General features: G+C 38.9%; 1 protein-coding gene across 1 annotated transcript; it reads right to left on the bottom strand.

Annotated features, from left to right (window-relative positions):
- Nucleotides 1–9,054: 9,054 nt before the first annotated feature.
- On the bottom strand, nucleotides 9,055–12,915 carry LOC140158224 (neuronal acetylcholine receptor subunit alpha-9-like). The gene is made up of 4 exons (XM_072181343.1): nucleotides 12,883–12,915; nucleotides 11,453–11,562; nucleotides 10,132–10,715; nucleotides 9,055–9,633 (listed from the first exon to the last, which is right to left on the bottom strand). Exons 1-4 carry the CDS (start codon nucleotides 12,889–12,891, stop codon nucleotides 9,074–9,076), a joined length of 1,263 nt encoding a protein of 420 aa, XP_072037444.1. The 5' UTR covers nucleotides 12,892–12,915; the 3' UTR covers nucleotides 9,055–9,073.
- Nucleotides 12,916–25,102: the final 12,187 nt, after the last annotated feature.

Raw genomic sequence — 25,102 nt, 5'->3', positions numbered from 1 at the left:
CACGCCTTTGATGCTCTCACCCGGTATGGATCACTAGGGGGTCTTCGGCAACGATGAGAGACCCGGTCCTGGAACACCATGCAGCAAATTGTCCCAAGAAGACAGTCTATACGCAGGACAACCAATTCTTCAGAAATGCATAGTCGCGCTAAAAGTCGATCGATACATGTTAAAATCAGCACAATTCAGAGATACACCTTTTTGCTATGAAATTTATTTTCTCGGTCAAATATAAAGCAATATTTTTTTTTTCTTCAGTAATGTCAGTTAAAAACATAGTGCTTGGATATACATTTTTTAAATCCTGGTGTTAAAATTCAAGCATCATATTTTGTCTTTTAGTGTGATATTTTTGATTTTTATAGGCCTTTAGTTCGCCCGCGAGCTTTTTACGGAATTCATTTTTAGCGTCTCAAACTAATATAGTTTGCTAAAGAAAGATATTTCCCACCTCTGTAAGGCACATCGTGTGGGTCTATATATTATAGTTTTGTCAGAATTTCCGTTTTTATTTTACCCTTTTTCCCTTCATGCTCCGAAAATGTCAAACTCAGTACTTTATCTCGAGAACAACCAGCAGAAATAATCGATATTTCAATTGTTGTCAACCAGGTAATATTATGTAGGCCTATGGGGCTGGGGTGGGTGCAGAGGTGTGTGAGGTGGGTAGTGGGGTGTATGTAGGGATGGTAGGTGTGGTACTCAACACATTTTAACCATGACTTACAATGCAAGGATCATTGTTGCCATAAATGATTTTTCCTTCAGGTCATTATATAAATAGGTTGTTATAAACTTCCATGTTTAACCTTGTATTGTTTTGGCTGCTTCATTATGACTTTCGGTGGGTTTAAGCAATTTCAAACAAACACAAACAAAAGGCACTATACCCAGTCACCTTCATGACAACACTGTAGCCAGGCCGGGCACCCAGAGATATCGATCCACAATGCTAGTATTAGCCTAAGATTTCACGCATGGATTTGAAAAATTTTCAGCTGGTAGTAAAAAATTATGGAATCAAAACGGAAATTCTGACAAAACTATGATATATCGCTCACGGTGATGTGCGTTAGAAAGTTGGGAAAATCCTTCTTTAGCGAACTATATTACTTTGAAAAGCTAAAAGGTTGATCCAAAAAAGGCTCATGGGCAGAGTTGAAGCCTATCAAAATCGAAAATCTTACACTAAATGACTGAATTTCACGCCTAAGTTTAACACTGGGATTTGAAAAAAAATACAGTATCAAGCATTACAGTTTTTCCTGACATTTACTGAAAAAATTAAAATTATTGCTTTTCATTTGGCCGAGAAAATTAATTTTACATTGAAAAGGTGTAACTCAAAATTTTGCTCATTTCAACACCAAATTCGATCGTTTGTATTGCCTCATTAAATGACTGAGTGAGCCTTGCATAACAAAAGAATTGGTTGTCCTGCGTATAGACTGAAGAGGCCAAAATACGCCAAAACCGACACCAATGTAAATTTTCCACATAACGAATGACCTTGCTAGCATCAAGATAAGATTGTATACCGGTATCATGATGCAAGGGCTAGGGACAAGTGTGTTGGGTGTATTTGTGATGGTGAGTAAGGGTGTGACGATGTTTGCTCGGTTCTACGTTGCGTATTATGTATACATGTTTTATGCACTAAGCCAAAAAAGAAACTTATAATTTTTCACTGGGTCATATCTTCAAATCCTGTCCATCAAAATTGACCAAAATTACACACAGGATTGCCTCAATACACTACTCTAAATCCCGGCTCTAAATACATGTCAGTTACCAAGCAGTTGTCCAACTGACACAACAGCAAAATGCACTGATATGGAACAGCTTCCTGGACCACATTCACAGCCCAATAATTGGCACCCAACAGAAATCTAGTATGAGATTCGTTGATAGTTTACAAAACGGTGCTGCTTTCTGCTTTTCACGCACTCTCTTTAAGAAACAAGTCTTGTTCCACACTATTGCACTTACTCTTTGGGAACTATCATCTGTGCAAGGACCTTATTCACATTATCACAGATTTCTTGTGCTGGGTGCCAATTATTGGATTGTGAATGTGGTCCAGGAAGCTGTTCCATGTCAGTGCATTTTGCTGTTGAGTGAGTTGGATGACAACTGCTTGGTTACTGACATGTGTTTTGAGTAGAGTATTGAAGTAATCCTGTATGTAATTTTGGTTCATTTTGATCGACTGGATTTTAAGATATGACCTTGCGAAAAATTATTTCTTTTTTGGTTTATTGTATATAATAGGGTGGGTGCATAAGTGCTTAGCTGGTGTGTTGGTGTTAATATGTATTTCTGATTCCAGAACAATACAGCAGTAATTTGTTGGAATTAATATTATCTTGTTTTGCAACATAGCTAAATCCTAATCCTTTAGTTACTTCTAACTGGCAATGAAATCTGTTCTTACAATTGTAGTCACAAAATTGTAAGACTGCAATTTCTTAAATTTAAGTTGGAGATTTAAAACAATAATTGCAATTAGCAATGTCCCTTTAAAGCATGCACACTCTCGGAAACATCCACTTGTACTGTAGTGATAAACTCACTCTAAGCTACTAGCACCATTGCTGTTAAAGCTCGTTGCTGTGCAGTGGCGTAGATTTCTTTTTGACATTGGGGGGGGGATGGAGTTGGAAAAAATTCTGAAAGTATAGTAAATGCAGCATCTTTTGGCGACAGAATAAGCTTATTGTACAAATGCGCGCGAAGCGAGCGAAAAATTTTGCTATTTTGAAGCTAAACTGATGAAATATGGTGTAAAAGTGGAATAAATGCGCGCGAAGCGCGCGAAAATTTGCACTTTGGGGGCTAAAATGGGCAAATATGAGGTTAATTTGGTCAGAAACCCATTATTAGGCGTCAACATTGGGGGGATGATTGTATGGACCATCCCCCTGACAAAATATTGGGGGATAAATCCCCCATCCCCCAGGATCTACGCCTATGTTGCTGTGGCTTTTATATAAAAAATCGTAAGATGATAGGCGCGCAGATAGCAAAAACCGAATTCTGTATGTCGTTTTTACAGCTGCTTAATCTTATGAAGCAGATTTTACATGTTTTCAAATACCTCTTGCATTAGCCTCTTATTTTAGAGCAGACTCGTAAATTATTAAACAGAACTGCATGTTTTGAAATACTGTTCAAATAAAAGAATGCATATTGACTTGAGGGTATTGACGAGTAAGTCTTTATGCATCTTGGTGGCACGTGGATCTCCAAGCAACTTGTATTACTTACATAATCACCGTCTGCCTCATGCATTCAAAGTGATGTTTTGAGATGATAATAAGATGAGATTCAATGATATGAAATGAGATGATATGATATGAAATGAGATGATATGAAATGAGATGATATGATATGAAATGAGATGATATGATATGAAATGAGATGATATGATATGAAATGAGATGATATGATATGATATGATATGATATGATATGATATGATATGATATGATATGATATGATATGATATGATATGGTATGATATGATATGATGAATTACATGAATAAATATACAAACCAGGAAGAATTAATTGCCTTTCATGATCAATCTCCAAATGAGGTTGGTTCCAGTCATGGCACTGACAGAGGTATATTTGGCAACGACCTTGGCATCACGTTTGAGGAAGCAAAGTTCTTCAACCCACTTCGGAAACGGTGATGTATATAAATATATGGGGTAAAAAAAGTATGGCTGGAAGAATGAGGGAAATTATGGGGTTAAAGTTTTAAAAAAGTAGGATATATATATTCTATGGTGTCAAGGTCACTGGGCTTTCTTGCCCTGCGGGGCCCTTCTATATTGGAACTCACTTGAAGTGTTTAGTCATCGTATGGGAGCCTCCGACCTGGGCCCTGTCGGCCCTGCGGCCTTGATGATTTTTATTGATACTGGGCCCGGTATCAATAAAAAACAGCAACGCCGCAGTGACCTTGACACCATAGAAATGTGAGGACATCAAAATTGTCTTTACATTTTTTACTGTCCTCACATGGTTATATCATATATTATAGAAAAATGTCCACACTTATATTGGTTTACAAATACATACATACATGTACCCCACATACATACATATATTCACACCTATACATTCTAATCATTCATGTCCATTTTGTTCCAGAAAAATAAAGTTACTTTTGAGGCAAGGTTAGCCTATTCATTTAATAATCACACAAAGAGGTACTGGACAAGGCAACTTAATTGCAAACTCTCTGCAGTTGCATCAGCAGGTTGGCGAAGTCTGCTTGTTAATAATAATAATACAGTAATACATATACGAAATTTTTATTCAATAATGAACAAATACATTTGGGCCACCGAAGCGGCAGTATAAATCATTATATGAATAAATATACAAACCAGGCAGAATTAATTGACTTTCATGAGCAATCTCCAAATGATGTTGGTTCCAGTCATAGCACTGACAGAGGCATACTTGGCAACGGCCTTGGCAACACTTTTGAGGAAGCCAAGTTTCTTCAACCCACTTCGGAAACGATGATGTATATATACATGGCCCAGTGATGCAATCACGAAGACAAGGATTTTGCAATCAAATCCTCACAATTTGAGCAAGTTACATAGGGGAGTACACTTTTGGAACATTGTGTTGTAACTCTCCTCAATGAAAGTATCGAAAGGACAAGTTACTTCCAAAGTGAAACACTTCATTTTGTGATCATTGAGAAATATCCAGGTTTTTTTCCGCTTGAATGTCTTGAAAGATGTTTGCGAATTCAATTTCATCATCGTCATTCGTGATCAGGACACCCGGTATGATCTTTTCACGTTAGATATCACACATTGTATTTTTTAATTTCCTTTTCAAGAATATTGATAATCCAGTTGTGTCTTGAAATGTAATTGTATCGAAATTGAATGCAGCCGTTTGCAACATACGATATCGTATCAATTGTTTTCTGCAAAGAGGGCACGACTTGATAACCTGAGGAAACATTACATGTTAAAAACCCACTAACCGCTAAATTTAGATATTCAACTAGATTCCCCACAGGGCAACAAAGAACCACTAACCGCGAAATATGTATACATCCATGAAGCTTAAACTATAAATTAGCCCCCGCTAGAGGACAGAGCTTGAAGAATGAGGGAAATTTGATGTTTGTTCTCTGTTGACACGGGGCAATCTTTAATGAACGGCTCTTTTCAGACCCATCGTTTATCTTATTTTCTCTATTGACAAGGGGGGGGGGTCTTCAGTGAATGGCTCTTTTCAGAGCCACCAAAAGTTTTACATTAGCAGATATGCGATGTCTGCTTGTTTGGTGTTCACAAGGGGCAGTATTCTGTGAACGGCTCTTTTCGGAGCCATCAGTAAGCATGGGCGGCCTACATGTCTTATACTTAGGTACTTTGTCCTGAAGAAGTCAGAGCTACGCCTGGCGAAAGCTTGACAGTTCTAAACTTGTCCTATGGCGAACCCGCTAAAAGCTTACTAATTTAATTGTTACAAACTCTCGTCGTAAAAGCCTATCCTACAATTGACTTTGGGGTTCCATTTATAATTATAATAACAATAGCAACAACTTTAAAGAACCCTGTTTAACAGATGAACTGAATAACCAGATGCTCGAAATATTTAGACAGATTGTTTCAGTGGTGTAATGCCCCTTCCCACAGAAAATTCTCAGTCGTAAGGTGGCACGGCAAAGGGTATAGTATCATTAAAATGACTGAAAATGGGACCAAAAAGTGACAAATGGAGATATGGCTTTACCCTCCCACTAAAAAGGCTGGTTATTATTTCAAACAACCTGTTTAATTTTAAGGTTGGTATCAAGGCCAGCATGCATATATTAGCCTACACTGGCTATTCAGGCTTGTGCATTTGTATGAGCTTGGAACGGTCCATGGTTTTCCGTGGATTAGCATGTGTTCCTCACGGACCAACCTGGGTAAACAAACAAACAAACAAACCCTGGAATTTTGACAAATTGTTGGTCTCATTACTACTTAATTGTAGGTATAGAGTATATTAAAGTATACATATTTTAATAGAAAAAACTTAACGAGTTCAACTGTCAGATTTATGTGGAAGTGCCCAGTTTCGAAGAAAATTATTTAAAAAAACATGATTTGATCAAAAATATTTTTGGACGGCATAAAATAATAATTCATCAGAAAAAAATTTTCTTATTAATTATTAAAACTAGATATAATTATGTAAGACCGCATTTTTTTTTTCAATTTAGACCATTTTCACCCAAAATGGTGAAAACGATTTCTCTACAATTGAGCATTTTCCAACAATTTTGCTGAATATTTCTTTAAGTTGGTCAAAATTCAAAAATAATAATAGGCTACGGGGTTGATGCCAACGTCAAATAACAGCTCCTCGGTAAGTTCATTAAACAGGGTTAAGATTAAATTTAAATGTGGTCAACCAGACAAAGGCTACCTATTTTTTGACGGACGAACCGACCTTGCGACTGAAGCCTTCAGTCTCCAGTACCGGACACTTCCGGTGTTGATGACAATAAAGGAATGTCCATTATGATTGACGCCTGTCCCAGCCGTGTGAAAGTTTGGTCCGGACGCCTTCTTCACGGTTTCTTGAGTTGATTCACTCCTTCAGTAAGCTAGGCTTGTCCTAGGAGGATTGTGCTGTGCATACGTGTCAGAAGGTGCTCATAAATTTACAACGTGCAAGTAAAAACCGAAGACCGGCAGGTTACAAGGATTGGTGGGTTGGTGTAGTAGCCATATCCCTGAGGGCTGGTAGTGCCAGGGTCTGGAATTGGCTGACTGTTGTTGCTGCAATGACTGGTTGTGGTAGTCTGTTCCAGATTGGGATGGTGCGAACAAAGAAGGAGTATCTGTATGTGTTTACTCTCGACTGAATGGGTTGGTAACTCAGGGTATTGTTTGCTCTTCCCAGACGAAGTGATGGTATAACTACAGTCGGGAAGGGGAGGTTCACAAGTCCATGGTGGATTTTGAAAAACATGGTGCCCTGGTTGAGTAGTCGTCTGGTGGCAAGGGAATCCCATTCAAGGCGTTGTAGCATACTGGTCACACTTGCGGTTCGCTCGTAATTGTTATAAACAAACCTAGCAGCTTGACGCTGGACAGACTCCAAAGCATTCACCTGCTCACAAGAATACGGGTTCCATGCAGCTGAAGCAAATTCCATTTTTGGTCGCACTAGAGTCTGGTAAGCCTTGGTCTTAACATGTATCGGGCAAGATGACAAATTCCGTCGCAATACACCCAGGGTGCTACGGGCACTAGATGTGATGTTTAGGACGTGATCCTTCCAGTCAAGATGTTTGTTAATTGTAACTCCAAGATATTTGTGCTTCGATGACTTAACAATGCTGTGACCGTCTACCTGATAGATGTGATTCAGTGGTTTGGTCTTGCGGGTGATGGTAAGAGTCTCGCATTTAGTAGCGTTAAAGCTCATCTGCCACTGGTCAGCCCACTGGAAGACTTTGTTCAAATCATCTTGGAGAGTGTCTTGGTCTTCAGTGCTCTGGATTTCACGATACAGGATACTGTCATCCGCGAATAGACGGAGAGTTGAGTTGATGTTGGTTACGATGTCATTAATGTACAGAAGAAAGAGGGTTGGGCCTAGGACTGAGCCTTGTGGAACTCCTGAAATTACCGGTGACCACTTGGAGTGGGTGCCATTGATGGTGACACATTGCTCACGTCCCCCCAGAAAATCCTGAATCCAATTGAGTGTCTTTCCTCTTATGCCATAGTAAGTTAGCTTGGATGCAAGACGTTTATGGGGCACCTTATCGAACGCCTTGCTAAAGTCAAGAAGCAAGACGTCTGTCTGCCCTCCTCTATTCAACACTTCTGACCAGTCCTGCGTAGCCTGGATCAACTGGGTTTCACAGGACATTTTTTCCCTGAATCCATGCTGCTCATCGACAATGATGTGGTTCTTGGCGAGATGTTTTGCAGTATGTGATAACACGATGTGTTCCATCAGTTTGCAGGCTATGCTAGTAAGACTAACTGGACGGTAGTTCTCGGGCGATGACTTGCTCCCTTTCTTGTAAATGCCAGTTACCAGTGCTCTTTTCCAGTCAGAAGGTAGTGTACCGCTATCATATGATTGTTGGAATATGAACTGGAGCATGGGTCCAAGTTCTGAAGCATAATCTCTTAAAAATCTTGAGGGTATGTTGTCAGGTCCGCTTGCTTTATTACAGTTAAGCTGCTGAAGTTGCTTAACAACACCATGTAGTTCAACATGCAAATTTGAAATGTCAGTAAATGGTGAGGCGCCTTTACTTGGTATATTGTCCATCTTCTCTTGTGTAAAGACTGAAGTGAACTGTTGGTTTAAGGCTTCAGCAATGCCTTTATCGGATGAATAAGTCCTGTTATTAACAGTTAATGGAGGTATCCCAAGTGATTCCTTCCTAAGAGATTTGATGTAACCCCAGAATCTTTTGGGATTTGTTTCAAGGCATGGGCCAATGACGTCTGATTTGGGGGATGGTTGCTCACCAGGGGTAGCGCAACGCTGCTCGCGATCTAAATTTCGGACATCTTGGTGTCAAAATGGTGTCCACTGGCTTTCAGATGTGAGAAAACCGCTGAGTCGTTTCCACATGAGCTGTCTCTGCGATGATGTAACATGCGATTGTGCAGAGGTTGGGCGGTTTCTCCTATGTAAGAGTCTTGACAGTCTTGCTCTCCATAACCGCTGACCGTTTATTTCTAACCTATATACGGTATATGTATATTGCTTTGTCAACTTTTCCCGGTATAGCACCATGCACCATCCAGATGATATCGTTATCATGGTTATGTGGATGCAAGCCTGTCAAGAATCTCAAGACAGTCGCAATTCAACGTCGGTTCATCCGTCAAAAAATAGGTAGCCTATGTCTGGTTGACCAGATTTAAATTAAATCTTAATTTCAACATACCCAGATGAATGAGAGTCTACAATTTGATTAAACAGGGTATTCTACACTTTTAAAAAGCGTTTGGAAGAAATATCTGCTCGCATGGATAATAGATCTTAATTTGAATACCCTAGCTATTTTCAATATTCATCTTCTATGTTTTTCCCAGAACTGTCCAGCGACTTCAGCGTAAAAAATAACGCTAGGCCAATATTACAAAGTGAATAAACCCAAAAGAAAAAACGGTCCACAATTTTTGCAGCATTTCTCCATTCCGTCAAAGCTGCTTCTTGAACTTCTTTTTTCTTCTCCTCGTCCTTCTGTGCCAGTAAGTATTTCCTGATTTTATATACCTCAACTTCCAATCTGTAAGATCCAGAGAATCCTACGGTAGTATTCGTGTTTTCATCATCGGTGGGATTTACCATACGACGTGGTCCGTTTTCTAGCGAAAATTGTCCTTGAGCTTCGTCGAGTTCTTCATTGCCGGAAAACAGTTCGTCAAATGAGAAAGTATTTCTTTTCTCATTCTCTTGTTCGTCGTACATACCTACGGCACGAGCTAGAAATGCGAAGATAATGACTCTTAACCAAGGTCCCATTCGAGAACAGTCAGCATCTTGATGATAAATATGAAGAACCCACGCCGAAAGGACAACACACATGCCCACCCAAATTATCATGATTAGAAAGTACTCCGCTGTGGAAAAGTTGTAAAACGAAAAATAATCAATTATAAAATAACGCTAGAACATTGTACTTTACTACCTCCAAGTAAGTAGCGTACACAAAGCAATCTACAATCCTGGTCATAATTGTTAGAACATTTACATTTGTACATGAGTACTTCAATATGCCCCCCCCCCCCATCCCCCCCATCAATGTTGGTACTTGTTTATTTATTTATTTATTTTTTTGTGATGCACCCCCTAGCACAGATGTGTTCCAATATCTGTGCCTCTAGACTAGAAACATCCAGCATTGATTGTTGGGGAAGTTGAGAGCTGTAGAAGTAGGGAAGGGTTCGGACTTCACACCAAAGAAAGCGAAATTTTGATATGTCAATGTATTCCAATATGTGGATAAATTTTGCTTAAAATTCACCCAATTTGTCCCCATTAATTTAGACTGTTGATATTAGACCCATCTTTTGGTAATATTTGCCCATTTGCAGCATAGTTCTATAGTTTATACTCACACAGCAATGGGAAAAAGTCTGCACTTGGTGGTACAATGTTCATCACATACTCATTAAACACTACCAGTGATAGCAATGTCGTGATCGCTAAACTCATCTTTTCTCCCGATTCTGGTTGAAGAAAAAATACCAGACTGGACAAGCCAGAGATAAGAAAGTACGGAATCAACAGCGTGAAAAGGTAAAAGTTATACTTTCGCTGTAATTTCATTTTGAAAAACACCTCTGGCCAGAAAAACAGTTCAGAATCAGTCGGGTCTGAAGCATTAGCAGGAATAGTGTAATTTGTCACTTTACGGTAAGCCGTAACAGCCGTTAGTTGCCATTCTCCGTTTTCGTGATATTCCGAGTTGACGTCCCAAGCTTCATCACCATCTCTTTGAGCAACATGGAGATCTATAAGGGAACCGTCAAAGCTCCAAGAACCAAATCGAAGACCACAATCTTGTTGATCGAAAGGGAAAGCAGTTAACCTCATGAGACAGGCAAATCGAAGAGTGGCTGGTTGCGACCATCGGATTGTACCATCTGAATAGACCATAACATGTGTTGACTTCTCGGCATTATCTCCTGGATCTTCAACGCTTTTTTAAGTACAAAATATCAGAAAAGACATTCAGTCAGGGAACTTTATAATTATTATACTATTCGGGAAATGCTTGTCACTGAAGGTTACACAAAGTCACATGTCTATAAGTATTGATATTAAGTGGAATAAAAGAAAAAGAAAAAGCGCAGCAGAGATTTATAGTGCGCTACGCACAGGCACAACGCCTAGATGTTGATCCACAAGCCTCAGCACACTTTACAGGTTGTCGCTGACCACTACGGCCCCACATCATTCCATAAACCATTTAACAACATTCAGGGACTTTGCTGCTTCAAGAGCGCACACCCTAGACATTCCACAAATAACCTTCGCAACCAGGATCGGCTCCCCGAGTTTCGTACGGGGTTCAACGAGACAAATTATCAGTAAGTTCCTTTTCTAGGGGAATTGCAAGTTAACTCAATTTTTCCACGAGAGCGTACTAGGCACCACCAGGGTTCGAACCCGCAACCGTTCGCACCATAGTCGAACGCCTTAACTTGACTGCTTAGAAACACCCGACAAAAGGTTAAAAAAGCACATTGTTAACAAGTATCATACAGTCATTCACCAGTACTACACCGCTGATGACGGAGTATGGTTACTCTGAAATTATGCGGATAAAAAAATAATGTGAGTGTTGTGTACTAGTTTTCTTTGATGTCTACTACCAACACGTATAAATCTCTACACTCTCAATAATAATAATGACAAGTTAGTTATAATTCGTACCTGTTGTAGAGGATAATATCTGGTAACCAAATCATCTCAGATGGAATAACGATTTTGTCTTTGCCATCGTAGTTCATTTTATTCCATGTTAGGTACTCGTCCTTCCAAACCTGGGATGATATAATATAATAAGCTAACATTGTTAGGTAAGGTTATTAAATGCATAAACGTTGCATACATTTTACGATCCCTTTTTTCTTACCATTTAACCATGGAGGTATATAAATATTTATATACCTCCATGATTTAACCCAACACAACCTTTTTTGCGTAATTCGTTACTAAAAGATTATTTACTTAAGTTGGTTAGCCTAATAGTGCGTACATAATTTGCTCGACGTTGGTTAAATTCTTCTGTTAAAGCCATATTATAACATTTCTGTAAAAATAGATAAGTATTATTTTATTTTCCATAAAATGTTGGCTTTTACTGTCAGATATGTCCCCTTTTAATATTGAGCCGAACAAGTAAGGTAAAGCATAGAAAATTGGAATTTACTACTAGCGCCCATGCATGTTACTCCCGCGGTTGTAATACGGTACGATCCTCGGGATGTGTGTGTATGTGTATCCCGCACGCCGTGTACGTACTGTGCATACGTGTTCGACTAATATTTCGTGTAAAAACCAGAATTTAAATTTTTTTTGAGGGCGTTCTCCTCAGCAAATGTTATAATATGGCTTTAACTGTTGTATAGATAATTTTACCCATTGTTTTCTGTTGTGTAATACATGACTATCTTAACATAATTTATGACTATATCTACACCATCTGTCCTATATCTATATTTTATATAATCGTCGTAAAACACAACCAGCATGACCAGTCTCATCCGGCTGTAGCTAAACCCCGGGAGTTAAACTAATTTGGCGGGTAATTGTTGCTGGCGGGTAAAAATTTTGGATTGGTACTAGTAATTAAAATGTAATTCTTTTTATATAGCGCCTACCGGTAATTGTTTTACCCACTGTTGCTGATTCATAGATGAAGATCACCCTATTGGTATAATTACCCCCCTTTTTGTAGCTTTTTATGTCTTTCGCGAATCACGTTCTTCTGCAGAAATCACCCCATACATCCATATTTCCGACGAGCATGAGTACCCGCGGATACCATGGGTCTTTATTACTGTCGTCGTCAATATCATTATCATCATTGTCGTTGACATCGTCGTAAATATAAATTTCTATCATCGTCAACTTGTGCGAAAACTAACGGTAGATCGGTGATGTTCTTATTGTGATATAATGGCAAGATTTAGGCAGCCAAACCTTTCCCAATATGGAATGAATTGTTTATTACCAAAGACACATAACTCCATCTGTTGTCTAAATTGGTTTTTATACAAGAACAGACCGTCAAAATAAGTTGACACCATAACCAGAAACTATCACTAAATACTAGTATTATGAATCTAACAGTCACTTACTTGCCTCATCCAGACGTTGAGTTCAACTTGATGGTTCATTTCATCCTACACAGACGAAAGCAATGATGGTTATAATCAAGTTAGTTAGTATACGCTTTACAACACTGAAACAGGTAAGAAAAAACCTCACCGACTTGGTAAATTTTAAAGTAAATACAAGACCAGAAAGACCAATATTTAAGCCTGTCATTGGAGAGTTCAGTACGAATTCCTTTTCTTGAGGATTCCTGTATTTCTGGGGATTTGCCCATTATGAAAATGGTTTGAACGTGAAAACGACATAAACTGTTATTTTTCCAGCGACATTATGTTCCCCATTTCGCATACTTCTGTATACGGTCTTATCTCACACACATTTGAGAACAGGTTATTGGCGAGTTAAAAAATAGGCGAGTTAGAAAAAGGCGAGTTAAAATGGCGAGTTACCCCCTGCAGTGTTTTCCGGAAAGTCCATGTGGCGAGTTGTGAATTTCCGGAAAGTCCATGCGGCGAGTTGTGAATTTCCGGAAAGTCCATGCGGCGAGTTGTGAATTTCCGGAAAGTCTACGCGGCGAGTTGTGAATTTCCAGAAGGTCCACATGGCGAGTTGTGAATTTCCGGAAAGTCCACGCGGCGAGTTGTGAATTTCCGGAAAGTCCATGTGGCGAGTTGTGAATTTCCGGAAAGTCCAAGATTTTGAACCAAAAATGCAGTTTTGGTCAAAATTCAAAAACTGATTATTTAAAAAAATTGATACTTGTATTCTTTGACTCATGTTAGTTCCATAATTATACTTCAGAGGTTGTTTAAATGTAACCCCATGTGGTTTGAGAAACACATGGTTATTTTCAGAAAATATCACACTGGGCTCCTGCTGTGCATGGTCAAGGTTGTTATACAACCAGATAAGCTATGTGTCTGCATGCATGCATGTGCAAGAAAACTTTGCTGGTTTCATCTTCTTTTCCCAAGCATTTAAAATATCTAAAATTGTTTTAAAACCACACACCTTTTTAACTTTCTTGGTGGCAATGTATCCACAAACATTAGCCGTACCAAATTATCAATTCAAAACATAAAAGTCTCGATGAATATTCCATCAACTCACTAATGGGACTTCATCATAGTGTTACTGTAACTCGCCACCGAGAGCATGTTTCAGGCGAGTTACAATATGGGCGAGTTAGGTAAAGGCGAGTTACCCCCCACAGAGTCAGGCTATTTTTAGATATTCCCATGGGTAACACTATATGAAGTCCCAGTGGCGAGTTACAGTAACACTATGAAGTCCCGGTGGCGAGTTACAGTAACACTATGAAGTCCCAGTGGCGAGTTGCAGTAACACTATGAAGTCCTGGTGGCGAGTTACAGCAACACTATGAAGTCCCAGTGGCGAGTTACAATAACACTATGATGAAGTCCCAACAGTGAATCAAAAATGTCACAGTGTATTAAGTACTGTTTTTTTTAAAAGCTGCTAGACCAAAATCAGTTTCCATTTATCATATATCTCTCGGGCTTGCAATGATATAGAGGCAGTGCTACTCTCGTCTGTGCATAGGCTGCCCTCTTCTTCTAGTATAAATAAAATCCGAAACAAAATGTGATAAACAAGCAACCACTAATATAAAAGAAACCTAATCATATCTCACTACTCTTGAAATAAAAAAATCATACAAATACATTTTCATCAACATCAGTGGCGGTCACTGTGCATTCTACTGATACTGAAATCCTTTTGTTTTTACCATCAAAAACTAGTTAGGACATACTGCACACACAGAAAAAAAAAAAATCAAATTGTATGTGCCAAAGTCAAAACACATAAATTTGTACAGTATTAATGGTATTTGTAATAACTATTGATTGCAGTATTTAAATTCAAGGCTGATATCTATTTATATGATAAAGTATAATATGGAACGGACATGAGTCAAATAATACATTAATGGTATCAATTTTTTTAAATAATCATTTTTTGAATTTTGACCAAAACTGCATTTTTGGTTCAAAATCTTGGACTTTCCGGAAATTCACAACTCGCCACATGGACTTTCCGGAAATTCGCAACTCGCCACATGGACTTTCCGGAAATTCACAACTCGCCACATGGACTTTCCGGAAATTCACAACTCGCCGCGTGGACTTTCCGGAAAACACTGCAGGGGGTAACTCGCCATTTTAACTCGCCGCATGGACTTTCTGGAAAACACTGCAGGGGGTAACTCGCCATTTTAACTCGCCTTTTTCTAACTCGCCTATTTTTTAACTCGCCAATAACCTGTTCTCCTCGCCACCAGGACTTCATAGTGTTACTGTAACTCGCCACCAGGACTTCATAGTGTTACTGTAACTCGCCACCGGGACTTCATAGTGTTACTGTAACTCGCCACCGGGACTTCATAGTGTTACTGTAACTACCCATGTTACCCATTGGAATATCTAAAAATAGCCTGACTCTGTGGGGGGTAACTCGCCCATATTGTAACTCGCCTAAAACATGCTCTCCACACATTTGCCCGTAAACATTCCTCTGTTTACTTCTTCGTCATCTACCTGGAAGTGGCAACCAATCAACCCACATTTTCTTAGCCCACCTCTCATTCCATAGCCAGTGAGCAACCTCCTGGATTTTCATGGTAAGATAAGAGTTGTGACCTCAATCTAGGGTGAGGTAACAATTAGTGGGTTTTTAGCGAGTTCGCCGTCGGACAAGTTTAGAAATGTCAAGCTTTCGTCAGGAATAGCTCTGACTTCTTCAGGACGAAGTACCTAAGAATGATACATGTAGGTCGCCCCTTGCCTACTGATGGCTCTGAAAAAAATCGTTCACTGAAGACTGTCCCTTGTCAACAGAGAACAAGCAGATATATCCTATCTGCTAATTTGAAAGATTTTGGTGGCTCTGGAAAGAGCCGCTCACTAAAAACTGCCCCTTGTCTACAGAAAACAAGCAGACCTCGCCTATCTGCTAATTTTAAAGGTTTGGTGGCTCTGAAAAGAGCCGTTCACTGAAGACTGCCCCTTGTCTACAGAAAACAAGCAGACTTCGCCTATCTGCTAAATTTAAAGGTTTGGTGGCTCTGAAAAGAGCCGTTCACTGAAGACTGCCCCTTGTATACAGAAAACAAGCAGACTTCGCCTATCTGCTAGGGTGAGGTCTTAACCTCCTAAAGCGAGGATCTCCTTGTGGTTTTCTTCTCTGCAAAGTTGATGAATGTTCCAGCCTAAATTTATTCGGATACAATTCTCCTATCTTTTATTGCTTTATCTAACAAAACATTACATAATGTTCAATTCTAGACCGGACAATACCAATAGCTATTTTTAGCTATTTTTAACATAGATTTTCGTATCTATATCAAATTATTCATCTTTTTCTTCTATAAACTGTACATTTGTGTGAAAATTTAGGGCGCTATTTACATATATTGTAAATTTAAATTTGCCAAATATTATGAGATGTTCTTTACATTTCATGATTAAAAGTTTTTTGAAAATTTCCTTCCCATTTGTCTTTCTTCTGATGTACTCATACCATACCACGATTTAAAAAACAAGATTTAAAATAACAGCGCCATCATTGTTCAACTTTACTTCAAAATGACAGAGTTTTAAATGCCATCAAACGACCGTGCAGAGTGTTTTAGGGCTAAATAAGGTAAAATTGCAAACTTTTGCGCACTTCTCGCGCACTGGCTTATCAAATAGCAAAACCTACATTAAATTGGAGCTAAAATAATCTTAAAATTTTTCACCTGCACCGCGCGCGCAAAAAATCCCATTAAAACCGGAACAAAACATGCTCTTCCCTGACCCTCCTATATTATAATGCCTCCGTCGCCACTGGAACCCTGGTGTCTCCCCCAATCTTTTGGTGTTCTAAGTCTTTCCTTCATGGTCCTATACTCTGTTACTACTGTATTGCCCCTACCAATGCAAATATCTCGATCGTCCCTCCCTCCCTCTTTTCAGTACCCGCAAAATCAAGGACCGCCTGCTACGCATATCCTATGCTAAAAAAAAAAAAAAGGAAACAATAATACAATTTTGGATATCATTTAAAAAAACTAAATCATTTAGTTAGTACAGTTTCTATTACGTTTCTTGGGGTTTTTGTGTTAAATGTTGATTAAGATCGGGTCGGTTTTCAGAATCCCATCCGCACATCAAGTTCAAGTTCAAGTTCAAGTTTATTTCACCATCATATCATAATTATATACAGTAACAAAAGGTCGAGAAAACGACAATCACAAGAGCAAAGCTCGAAAGACGTGATTGCCCTCGATTCCCATGCACCCAAACCAAACTCGAGAAAATTCATAAACTTCATTAGAAACTAGAAAGTTTGAAATTAGAAAGATCAGGTATAAACTTTGTATATATATTAACAATACTTACTACCACAGTAATGTCCGTAAGAATGAGTTGTAGCGTTACATTGACCGGTAGAGAATCATCTTTGACTGGGCGTACTAGTTTGTTGTATCCGCCATTGAAGAATAACTTATCCAGTAACTCGAGATGAGAATTGGACGAATGTACACCTGAAAGGAAATGAAACAAAAAATCATCTGCATGCATAATTAACATAAAAGATCTAGATGTGTCCATACCGACATAATTTTTTGACAAAGCAATTCGATTAATTGAATAATGATTTATCGATCATAATGGTGTAGACTGCAGACTAGTACTGCATGGCTTTGAAAAGAGCCGATATTATTTTGGTCGTATAAAGCAGTATTCAGACTTTTTATTGTACGTACAATATTGTATGTAACATATCTACGTTGTTTAATATATTGTTATTCTATTTCAGTAATGTTTAAGTTCTAACGAATGTTTGATGACGTAAAATCGATAATATATTTCTACTAGATATTATATGTAACATATTATCGATTTTTCGTCATCAAACATTCGTTAGAACTTAAACATTACTGGAAATAGAATGGCAATATATTAAATAACGTAGATATGTTACATACAATATTGTACGTCTAATCCTCGTAGTCTGTGGAGCGCTTAAGTGTTACAGGTAATTAAACATGTCACTGTGTTTAGTTTCTAAATGCTGTGACATGTTAAGTTTCTACAGCAGTCAACACCATGTTTAGAAACTAAACACTATAGTGTTTAGTTGAGCTGGACACTATAGTGTTTAGTTTCTAAACACGGCGTTGACTGTTATAGAAACTAAACACTGTGACATGTTTAGAAAATAAATACTGTGACACGTTTCATAAGTGTTACAAAAAAGTGTTTAGAATCTAAACACTTGAATTTTGCAGTGTATATCGAATTATTCATCTTTTTCTTCTATAAACTGTACATTTGTGTGAAAATTGAGGGCGCTTTTTTACATATACTTTAAATTTAAATTTGCCAAATAATATGAGATGTTCCTTACATTTCATGATTAAAAGTTTTTTGAAAATTTCCTTCCCATTTGTCTTTTTCTGATGTTCTAATACCATAATAAAAGTGTCTACCACTTGTAAAGATGCAAACACGATTTAAGATATTAATTTGAGACAACACTCCCTTATATTTGTTAACATTAAGTTAATCTGAATCCGACTAGTTTTGTACATCTATTGTGATTATCGTTATAATACTACTACTCACCATGAGTGTTCAGGTATGTCACCATTATAAAAGATAGGAGATGCAACAGGACACGGTGAAACGAGAGAGTAAATTCCATGATGTGACACTAAAAAGACAGTTATGGAACTTCGGGGTAGAACTATACGTATATTCCTTTAGAATAGCTGGTCCTGAAGATGACTGATATCGTATCATTATAATTACGATTTATATATGGCTGTATAATTTGCCGTGACCAATGACCAGAACTATTTGAAAACACAAGAACCATAGACTGTAAAACTTAACAGATGGCGTTTATTATAATATTATGTACATTGCAGAAGATTTTTACGGAACAGTACGTCAGTATAAAATTTAACAAGAAGAGTCCTCAGAAAGGACGAGGTTCCGCTGGTGGCCTACTTGTATTAATAAAGAAATAAATCTACTCTTCCTTGACTCATGACAGTGAAATTCAATCGTTTTGTATTCATGAATGTGACTGATATGCATTACTCCAGTGCTGCGCCAGGTCCATGGAATAATTGGCCAGGTCCTATGCACTGTCACTGTGTCAGGGGCATATGTGATGCGATCAAGCAAAATCAGTCGGAACTCGGAAATATTGAATTTGAGATATAACCAAACAAAGGAGATATTTCCTTTTGTTTCCTTTTGTTTTGGAAAGTCTTTGATTGCTCATATCTTTGGGACTGGTTGTTCAGTTTCAATGGGGTTTTCTGCAAAATCCAGATTTTTAAATGCTTTTTACTATCCTATAAGAAAATTTAATATTTCCGAGTTCCGACTGATTTTGCTTGATCGCATCACATATGGCTGTCTTTACACTTTCCTGTTGTGTATACATCAGATGTATACCAGAGGATGATTTAAGGAAGCCCCATCATGCACCGTAAAAGTGTTATCACTAGAGTTTCAACTGCCACTTTACTTTTCAAATCCCATTGAACTCTGTGCAAAAGATGTTGTTTTAGAATTGCCCGTGTGTCGTCATTACTTGGTCGATTTTAGATCTAAAGTGATGTATGCATGAAGGATAATTCACACCTTCTGTAGATAACATAAAATGTGAAATCGACCAACCTTTAGAAGGTGTTTTATTGTAAATATATCTGTCCAAATTCAAATTTACCCATGCACGTGTGTATGCAGTGGGCGGGCAGTGGTGTCATGTTCACTCACACAGCTGTGCTAACCGCAAGACTTCTGGGAAGTGCTTAAATCATCCTCTGGATGTATACTGATGTAAATGTGAAGGCTCAGTTATAGCTGCTCACTGATTTTCATTCACCGTTAAAACGAGAAACTTGGTATTTAACATTCATAAATGTTACTTTTACTAAGCTTTGGATAAATTTTAACCAAAGTAACATTTTTGATGACAGTCAATATTATACCCACTCAGTATAATATATGTTAGCCTACTGTAAGAAGCCAGGTGGATCTAGGGCAGGTACGTGGCTGTGGGTCAAAGTATTCTGAGCAAAGGCAGACTATAAATCATAGATAATTTATAAAATTCAGCCGAATCTCTCATTCAGAGTTTTGTATTACTGTCATTGGTTTAGGTCACATCCCAAGACCCAATAACAGAAAAGGGTTAATGAACTGAGAACTTGGCCATAGTGATGCCATACAGCAGGACCAGAGATGTCTTGTTACATACTAACTTGGTGCAAATGTCTCGGCTACATCTCCTAGCCTCCATGCACTTTCATGACTATTAAACCAAGCAACTATTTGACAACCTAGTGTACAAGAGACATCATTTAACTCTTATCAATATCTTTGTCAGACATATAATTCATGCTTCAAGCAAGTTTTACAAACATACTGCAGTTACTGTCCGTTTTCCTATACACAATACACAGTGCTCTCACCATTGACGCGTGACCTCTACAAATAGCGTACGTTAGAAGTATATTGCATTTGCCTAGTTAACATCACTGTGTGAAAAATAACCGGCCAATATTTAAACTATTCTCCAAACTTCTAGCAAATATATTTCTCTAACATGACCTAAAATTACAGCTAGGTTAGATGTTCAGAAGGGGTCGCACTTTCGTAGAATATGAGTGAGGGCAAAGCATAGCTAGCTCATAGCTAGCCAACTCCCCGTGTTAATTGAATGGAGATTTGACCGAAAATATTGAGCTATATTGGTAACGGACCGCTCCGTTCTGAAGGATGCCACAAAAAAAACGGTACACGCTACATTTAAACTATTCTATGAAATTCTAGAAAATATAGTTTTGTAACATGTCCTAAATTTTTAGCTAATTTAGGTGTTTGGAGAGGGTCGCACTTTTGTGTTTTAGGACGGATATGTAAACGACAGATAACACCAAAAATATGAAGAAATTATTTCCAAACCGTGTTAAGTCAACAATGATTATGTTGCTCATTTTCAAGAATGCTGGTTAACAAAAAGCAGGCCATTGTCTCATTTCGTGAACAAAGGTCCACATACCATTGTTTCCTTCCGAACGCTTAAAACGCTCATTACCTGCAGTCAGACAACTTCAACTGGAGTCAATCAATGTACACGTGACAAGGATAAAACAAGATTTTATTGTCATTAAAACAAAATTATAGAAAACTATCAGCAAAACGTATTTCATCGCACGTGTAACGGTGCAAAATGTTGAGGGCAATCAACCTTTTTCGTAATATTATTATTTACAAAAATAAGGAATAGAACCATTCATTCATTCGGATTCCGATCTTTTTCGAACTCAGATTTCGGATTCCGCTCCTTTTCATAGCCGAGTTATGCCGATCCATTCAGATCTGGACATACGAACACATTTGTCTGTAGACTTGTACAGTGGTAGACTTGTAACAGATCATGACTCGATACTCGACTTCTCAAAAATGAAATAACCCGACTCAGATTTTTACTTTTGCAGATAAAGATTGTAATCCATACATTGGAAAACTTGTCCAATTTGAGACATTGATGGATGAATCTGAAGATGTGTACTCTGCGTTGATGGCAGTTGAATCAATATTGGAGAGTATTGAGACATGTGATATTTTGAGCAATATCAAACTGGAACTTGACAAAGCTCTGATCATGCCAGATCGCACCGGGTGCAAATATCTTCATTCTCCATGCAAATCACTCATTGATCATTGAGTATTTTGGTAGCAAAGCTATGGCTATTATGTTTGGCAGCAATGGGGAGATGAGAGTTCACTTGCAACCCTGCACTACAACATATTTGTGAAGAAGATATAACATCTGCAAAATCGTTTGTCACTCCTGAACGTTTGCCGCCTACTGCATCCTCTATGGTACCAAATTCTCATAGTTTACTGCCAGATTATGGTCTGGAGTGGACTGACAACGGTATGGATGTCATGGACTGAGGTGGAAAATAGACAGCGACCAGATTGTTCCGATCTTGTCTGACATAAAGGCTGCCCCGCCCCCAGATAACCTACTCAAAATGATCCACTGTAATTGCAAAAACTGCCCACCTCGCTGCAGCTGCCGAAGATATAGACTATCATGTCTGCATGTCATGCTAGATGTGGATCCTGCCAAACTGACTCATGTGTCATCCCATACAGCAATCAAATAATGAAAGATGAGAGGAAGAGTGAAAATAATGATGTACTCTAGCTAATTACCTCAATTCAAATGATCAGATTTTTAGTCCTGCCTGAGTTAGGTATGTCATATGATATTGGAAATGAAGGCTTGTAGCGAAACGTCATCTTCACTATGTGCCTACATCTGACATGTATTTTTTTTATAAAATGCTAGAGTAAACAATAGCCCATGAGCACTGATAAGGAGTGACACAAGTCAAGAACTTATATGGGCACCTCACCTAGCATTATGCAGTTACTGTCCGTTTTTCCTATTCAGTGCACACACAGCGCTCCAATTGATGATTGACCTTTAGCTCACTCACTGTACTGTAGGTATAAGCAATAGACTAGTTAGTGGGCTGGAGGGAAAACCCTTCACCCAATAATAGCCATAGAGGCTCACATGTGAATTATAATGTTCATCCTTAACATACTACAATTTGAAGTACAAAATGTCACGGGAAAGCTGTTGTCGAGCTGTTTTTCCGAAGAGAGTCTTCCAAAATTTCATAACAGACGGACGTGTAATTTTAATGGCAAATTGTGCTCAACAGCTGACTCGAGATAGCTCCAACTTCGAGCGAGCACCATCGTGTGATCGGTTTGATCAATTTTCGCCATAGAAGCTGTAAAAAAACTTCAATTCTTTCCCTCTATGGTCATCTAAAAATGATTAAAATGCGATTTTGGGAAGATTGTTGTCGAGCCCTCCCAAATATGTAGTTCTGACTGCCCGATAGGGAGCTAAAAAATGGAAAAACTTTTTCCAAACCGTGTTAACTCTAAAACGACTTGTTTCTCATTTACTTGTGTGATACGATCACAATAAATGTAACAAGTTTGACATGAGTTGTACAATCAACATGGCTGGATAACAATATGCAGACTTTTGTTCTCATTTCGGAAACAAAGGCCACGCTCAGTATTGTAAATGTGCGTTTGTTTTGTAATGGTGCATCCAACTGAAATTATAATACCTATTTCATCACAGCACATAGCGATATCGTACAGGTAAATCAGACACATATGTTTATGGATTTAACCAGGGATATGAGACACATCCCTGATTTAACATAGTTGAGCTGTTTTGAATGAGGTTTATCTTGGTGTAATGGGGTTGAAGTCCGGCAAAGGTCGTGGTGAATTCTGCTGTAGACATGACTGCATAATGGGCACTATAAAAGACAACCACATGGGCCAATCAATGGTTCACAGCAGCTGGTGCGCCGTTATCAGTTACGTTTCCGACTACTCCATCTGGTAGGCTATTCCAAACGTGAACTGCAGTGTGGATGAAGGTCCTGCCAGTTCTTGAAACTGGTACTGTGAGAGCATGGCAAGGCATGGACAGCTGGCGCGGGTAGCTCTTCTGACTACAAATGGCTTTGGTAACAGTGCCTTCAGATCTGGTGGGCACAAACTGGTGTGCATTTTGTAGAGGACTGTTGCTGCGGCAACTTGACTGACGTCTTTGATGGAGAGATGTGATGTTCAGCTCTGTAATCGCTTCCTCTTCGCTCACACCTATGATTCGAAGGGCCTTCCTCTGGATAGAGTCTAATAATCCTATAGATTGGTGGCACTCATCCAAGACAGTGAGGCGTATTCCGTCACACTGCGAACTTGGGCCTTGTAAACGGTTGCTCTGCCTCTGACATCAAGTTTATTTGCGATCTCCTCAGAGCGCCCAGCTTCTGTCCTGCTCTGGACGTTGGAGATGTGCTTTGTTCAGGTCAGCTTGCTGTCAACTGCGACTCTCAGGACTAATTCTCAGCCAGTTTGGTGGTACCAAACAGAAGATCTAGCTGGTTGGATTCCTCTTTCTTGATATTGTCATTGCCTTACATTTTGATGGCTCGAAGATCACCTTCTATCTGTCTGCCCAGATCCTCATTTTCTCCAGGTTTCTGTTCAGGCTGATGCATTGATGGAGGAAATACTTGATGACTGGCCAGATAGGACAACTTTGATAGAACTATCTGCCAGGTAGCTTGGACTAGTTTTATTAAGCTCCAAGGACTAGCTCCTAATCCATGTGAGCAGCTTGCCGGATGAGTATCGAGCAAAGGCCATTATGCCAGACCTTGGTCAAATGCTCATTTGATGTCCAGGACAATCAGGTGCACTTCGTTGCCTCTGTCCAGGGAGTTGGACCAGGCCTTGAGTCAGAATGGTCAGAATGGTGAGGATGTCAGCCGTGCTGTGTTGCCGCATAAATCCTAAAACCTTTGACCTGAAATCAGTTGGTTTCCAAGGAGGTACTTCTGAAGTTGGTTCTGTACACTCCATGACCTTGCCAATGATGCAGAGCATGGAGATGTGGCGGTACATATATGGATTAGACTTCAAATCTCTCTTGTGAACAGGAATGACAGATGATTGAACAGATTCATCAGGATCGGTATAGTAAACTGGTTAACAAAGTTCTTTGTATCTGATCCAGAATGTTCACTTACTTGTGTACGTTTCAACAACACCTGTTGTCAAACGTACACAAGTAAGTGAACATTCTGGATCAGATACAAAACTTTATTATCCAGGAATGACAGATGCAGTCTTCCATTGGAAAACTCCCTTGGAGAAGCAAAGCTCAAACAGCAGGCTGAGTGGTCTTGCAAGTTCTACACTGCACTCCTTCAGGACTCTTGCAGGGATTTCGTCAAGACCAGTAGCTTTATCTGGTTGCAGATTCCTGAGAAGCTTCCTAACATCTTTGACCTTGAAGACTATCTTTTCCATTGAGGACGTTGTTGAATGCTGAACTTCAGGAGTAGATTCTTCTGCGCTTGCAAGCTGACATTTATATAGCTGAATTTTCAGCTTTGTTTTTTGATGTAGTGTAGACTTGACGTTCATCCTTAAGCATTGGTATATCAACTCTGGTGGACTTACCAGCTAAGGTGTTAACAGTGTTCCACCAGTTCTTGCTACTGAGGCTGCCATCTGAGAGTTCTTTCCTCAACTTGCTGTTATTATGTCTGAGCATACAGAATATTGTATGAACTCTTTATGCCAATTATGTCTC

The sequence above is a fragment of the Amphiura filiformis genome, chromosome 8 (assembly GCF_039555335.1).
Source record: "Amphiura filiformis chromosome 8, Afil_fr2py, whole genome shotgun sequence".
Lineage (NCBI taxonomy): Eukaryota > Metazoa > Echinodermata > Ophiuroidea > Amphilepidida > Amphiuridae > Amphiura > Amphiura filiformis.
Note: the sequence above shows the minus strand (reverse complement) of the source record. Positions and strands in the feature narration are given on the sequence as shown.

Bases quoted from the DNA above. Each gene is read 5' to 3' on its own strand.
- LOC140158224 (XM_072181343.1), bottom strand. The intron at 10,716-11,452 runs GTACGAATTATA...TACTTAAAAAAG, and splicing joins GATATTATCCTCTACAACAG to CGTTGAAGATCCAGGAGATA. The intron at 9,634-10,131 runs GTGAGTATAAAC...ACTTTTCCACAG, and splicing joins AGACTTTTTCCCATTGCTGT to CGGAGTACTTTCTAATCATG.